The sequence below is a fragment of the Vicia villosa genome, linkage group LG1 (genome assembly GCF_029867415.1).
Source record: "Vicia villosa cultivar HV-30 ecotype Madison, WI linkage group LG1, Vvil1.0, whole genome shotgun sequence".
Lineage (NCBI taxonomy): Eukaryota > Viridiplantae > Streptophyta > Magnoliopsida > Fabales > Fabaceae > Vicia > Vicia villosa.
The window spans coordinates 185,205,456-185,209,903 of record NC_081180.1 but is presented as its reverse complement, the minus strand read 5'-3'; the positions used below and the strand labels follow the sequence as shown (position 1 = coordinate 185,209,903).

The following is a 4,448-nucleotide window of genomic DNA, read 5'->3' as shown; positions in this document are numbered from 1 at the left end:
TTTTTCTATGTTAATTTGCTGCTGATTCTGCCATAACACAATGGTCTTGTGGTTCTGCATAATTCAGATATGCACATCCGAAGGAATCTTCAATAATTAAAAAAAAGAATTAGTGCTTATTTCGAAAGTGCATATCTGAAATATGCACTGATAGCAAGATAATATTTCTTGGGTCCATATTACTCTTAAAAGTCTATAAATATGTTCTCTATAGCTTTTCATCAACATCACAAGCCACAATCAGAAATGACCCAAATTTATCTTCACTTTGCTTTTGTCTACTTCAGCAGTGGTTACACGATGCCGCTTCAGTTTAGGTTCTCGCACGACACCTAATTTGTCGAGTTGATTTCGATACTGAACTCTGTAACACCCGAAATCTACCCCAAGCATTTATGCGGAAAAATCAGAGTATAAAAATTCTCAACAGAATCAGGATGTCACACATTCAACATAAACATAAACATGTCATGCTTTTTAAACTAATACATAACACTATCAGGATTGGAGTGAACAAAACTCATAACATATATCTCAACTTCTGAATACATAGTATTCAGAGCATAACCCAAACTTAGGTTCAACATGCAACAGATTCACGATGATTCAACAATTAAGACATAACATCTTTTGAATCATACAAAGCAGTTATACAAACAACTCCTCAAATACATCATAAGGTTCAATAAACAAATAACAACATCAAACAAGTGTCCATTTCCCCCCAAGTGCTACGTATCAGAGCAATGACACCCAAAACTCGACTATAAGCGGAAACAGCTACTCATCTGGATTACCTGCATGTTACCCACATGGAGGCAACATTCAAAGAGAAAAGGTGAGATATCAAACTATATAAATAGGATTATGATAAATCATATATTAGGTAAGGAATATAAATGAATCACCGTTTCACACAACATCAACATAAACAACACAAAGAACATCATCAAAGAATAGTCTTGGTATCAACACATTGGCATCGTCAACAAACCAACACATAAGCATCACAATGCATAGACAACAACTTCAACCAACAACAACTAACAACGACTCGAATGCGGCTCAACTATGCATATGCATGTGGTACCATTGGAGTAAAACTCCCAACTTAGAACATTGCCAGTAATTTTGAGGCATAAGGCAAAGCCTTCAACACGGTCACATATCAATATCACACCGTTCAACTTTATGTTATGCTATGCTATGCGGAAACATACAACGAATACAATTTGACCAAGAAACAACGACATAAGAACAACACAACAACGGTCACATATCAACATTACACCGTTCCACTTTAGCCAAAGGCTCACGACAAAACTTATCAATTCATAGCGTTATATACACAATATCAAAATTTTCTATAATTCACAATATGAGGCTAATCACATAAGAATGCACAAAATAATCATATTGGCAATCACAACATTAATCGCAACAAAAGCATCCAAAGCAAAATCACAAATTGCGGCCAATTCGCAAAATAATCGCAATATGCCAATATATCAAATAAGCCAAAACAACTTCCAAATTAACATCTAACTCAATTAGAGATAACGTTAATTATCAAAACAACATCATTGACATAGCAATATATTATTCTCAACCTAAATATTCAACAAAAACACAATTACGGTCAATTTCTCAAGATCCCGTAATTTACCGATAGACCGAATAATTTATCCAAGTCTAAGTATTTTCCAATTAAATAGACTTATTGAAATTAATTCTACTATTGATTAAATCAACCAATCATATTATATTAATTTCAATTTACTACTATTTCTATTCCATTTCCAATTTCTAATATCCTACTATTTTAATTATAATTCATTTCATAATTGACTTCATTTCCCATGTGTCATACCATTTTATATATATCTTTCTCAATTAACAGTAGGAGACAAAGTTGAAAACAAGATCACCTCGCACAGTAATTATCATATGAAACAAAACATACTATGACAAAGTGAGGTATCTCATTTCTAGTTCATACCATAGCTATATTACATATATGTTAATAAAATACTATTAAGAACAATGAAAACAAAGAACACAAAGTAGCAGAACACTGTTGAATAGCATAAAAACTATACTATTGGGATTAAGTAGGGTGTGTCGTCGTCTCTGCATTTGTTTCCAGTTTAATTTTCTATTCCGCACACGCATTTCAACATTATTTCCAAATTAAACTCTAATTTCTACACAACACAATGACAAATCTATACCCTAAACTCACATATAATTCATCATATTACCATTTAGACAGAAAGAATCTCCCCTTACCTTGGATTGAGTGCAGCTCTAAGAAGACTCAATGAAAAATTGGAGAAAAATGACACTTTAGAGCAACACTTTGGGTCTCCTCTTCAAACCCTAACCCCTCTTTTCTTTCTCTCCCTCAGTTTCCTCCTTCTTTTCTCTTACAGACAACACTACTTCTATTCTACTTCTATTTTAAAAAAATAGACTATGTTAATTATTTAATACACAAATGGGCCTAACAAAATATACCCCTTAATACTTAGAGATGTCATTAATTAAGCCCAATATAATTTTTACACTTAATGTAAAAATAATACTTCCACTTAAACTCCATTAAAATAAAATCCAATTATTTTAATATATCGACTTATTACTCAATATGTCATATTTCTGGTCTAATCTTAATTACTCGGAAAATTCCCAAAACGCTAAATATTAGCTCATTAATATTTCTAATACTAAAAATATTAAAATCTCCGAATAAATATCGATCCGCTATCCCGAACTAATACCGACTGAATCGTCCTAAAACGCGAAAATATCAATAAACATCACAAATGTCTAAATTAAGAAAATAATTATTTTTCCGGACGTTACAAACTCTCTCTAGCAATATCCAGAAAATCGAAAGATGGTCAAGCTTGAGTATCGTTCACCTTCACTTGACACCGAAGGAAAAGTAAAGTTCACCCCCATTTGAGCTCAAGAACGACGACGATTTAGAGGTTATGTGGACAATTTTTCAACAATATTCTTCAAAGGGTTCAATTGAGTTGGATGCGAAGCTTCAAAGATCACTACTCTTTTATAACAATATGTAACGTTAAATTTATGTTGAACTATCTATGTAATTTTGATTATCTATGATGAATTTATGCTTTGTTGCTTTGGTTATAAGGATTTTGTTTCTGTTGTCCCATACATCTTTTCGGATATGCACATCCGAATTTACCTTTTATTGAAGAAAATATGTGTCTTCGAATATGCACATGCGAGAAACAAGTAAGTTTTCGGTAGATTTTATGAAATTTTCAGTAGTTTGTACCAGAAATTGTAAAATTTCCGGTATTCTACCGGAAATTTTAAAATATCCGACATTTTGTATCGAAAATTTCAAAATTTCTGGTATCTTTATAAAATTATAAAAATACTGGAAATTTTGAAATTTTCTGTACAATGTCCCATACCAGAAATTTTGAAATTTCCGGTATTTCTATTTTTTTAAAAATGCTATTTTGCTTATATTTTTAATTTTTTCAGTGTGGACTAGAGGCAGAGATGGTACTGTTGCGGGTCGGGTCATTGATAGAGTCGATGCTCGTGCTCGAGCAGCTGCTGATGAAGCTGGTACCTCAATGTTACGTGCTGGACGAGTTCCTCCGACCGGTTCTAACCAGACCGGAGGACTGAGCAGGCGGGTAGGGGGTTCTGCGCACCTCGTCGCCAGGGTGGTAGAGCATCCACTATCATGGACGAGCAGGTGGTTCAAGATGATGTTGATGAGGTTGAGGCGGTGGTTGTTGCTGAGGTTGAGGTGATGCCTGTTGTTGAGGAGGAGGTTCCTGTTGCTAAGGAGGAGGTTGTTGTTGCTGAGGAGCAGGTGCCTAGAGTTGAGGAGCGGGTGGCTGTGGTTGAGGAAGGGGTTGCTAAGGAGTGGGTGGTGCATGATACGGGCACCACCACAGGTGCATCTATGGAGCCATCAGTACACACTGATGGAGCTTTTCCAGGAGGACCTTCTGACAGGTCCGTTTTGACAGGATATGCTGACCATGTCACTTATAGGATATGGCAGGGCGAGGTATTTAATATTTCTTAAGTGCTTAATTTTTATTATGCAATTTTTAATACACACTGTGTTTTAATTGTATTTTTTGTTACAGGAGCGACCGGTGCTAAAGCTCACTTCTCACGGGTCGAAATTGAAGAACTTCCCCGAGAGACCGATGATTGAGCAGGTGGCGAGGATAGTTCGAGACTTCCATTTGATGGAATTCGCTATATGCTCCCTGACGATGTTGGACGCCCCTCTATTATCAGCTTTTCTTGAGATATGGCACCTAGAGACATCATCCTTTCATCTTTCATTCGGGGAGATGACGGTGACTCGGGATGATGTGCATTCCCTATTTCACCTTCCGATTGCTGGTACATTTTTCACACTAGTTCATAGGGACTAG

At 35.5% G+C, this 4,448-nt stretch overlaps 1 protein-coding gene across 1 annotated transcript; it reads left to right on the top strand.

Moving 5' to 3' along the window:
• Window positions 1-3,257: 3,257 nt before the first annotated feature.
• Window positions 3,258-4,448, top strand: LOC131661034 (uncharacterized). The gene is made up of 4 exons (XM_058930440.1): window positions 3,258-3,270; window positions 3,529-3,615; window positions 3,666-4,069; window positions 4,152-4,448. The coding sequence occupies exons 1-4, from the start codon at window positions 3,258-3,260 to the stop codon at window positions 4,446-4,448; spliced, it is 801 nt and encodes a 266-aa protein (XP_058786423.1).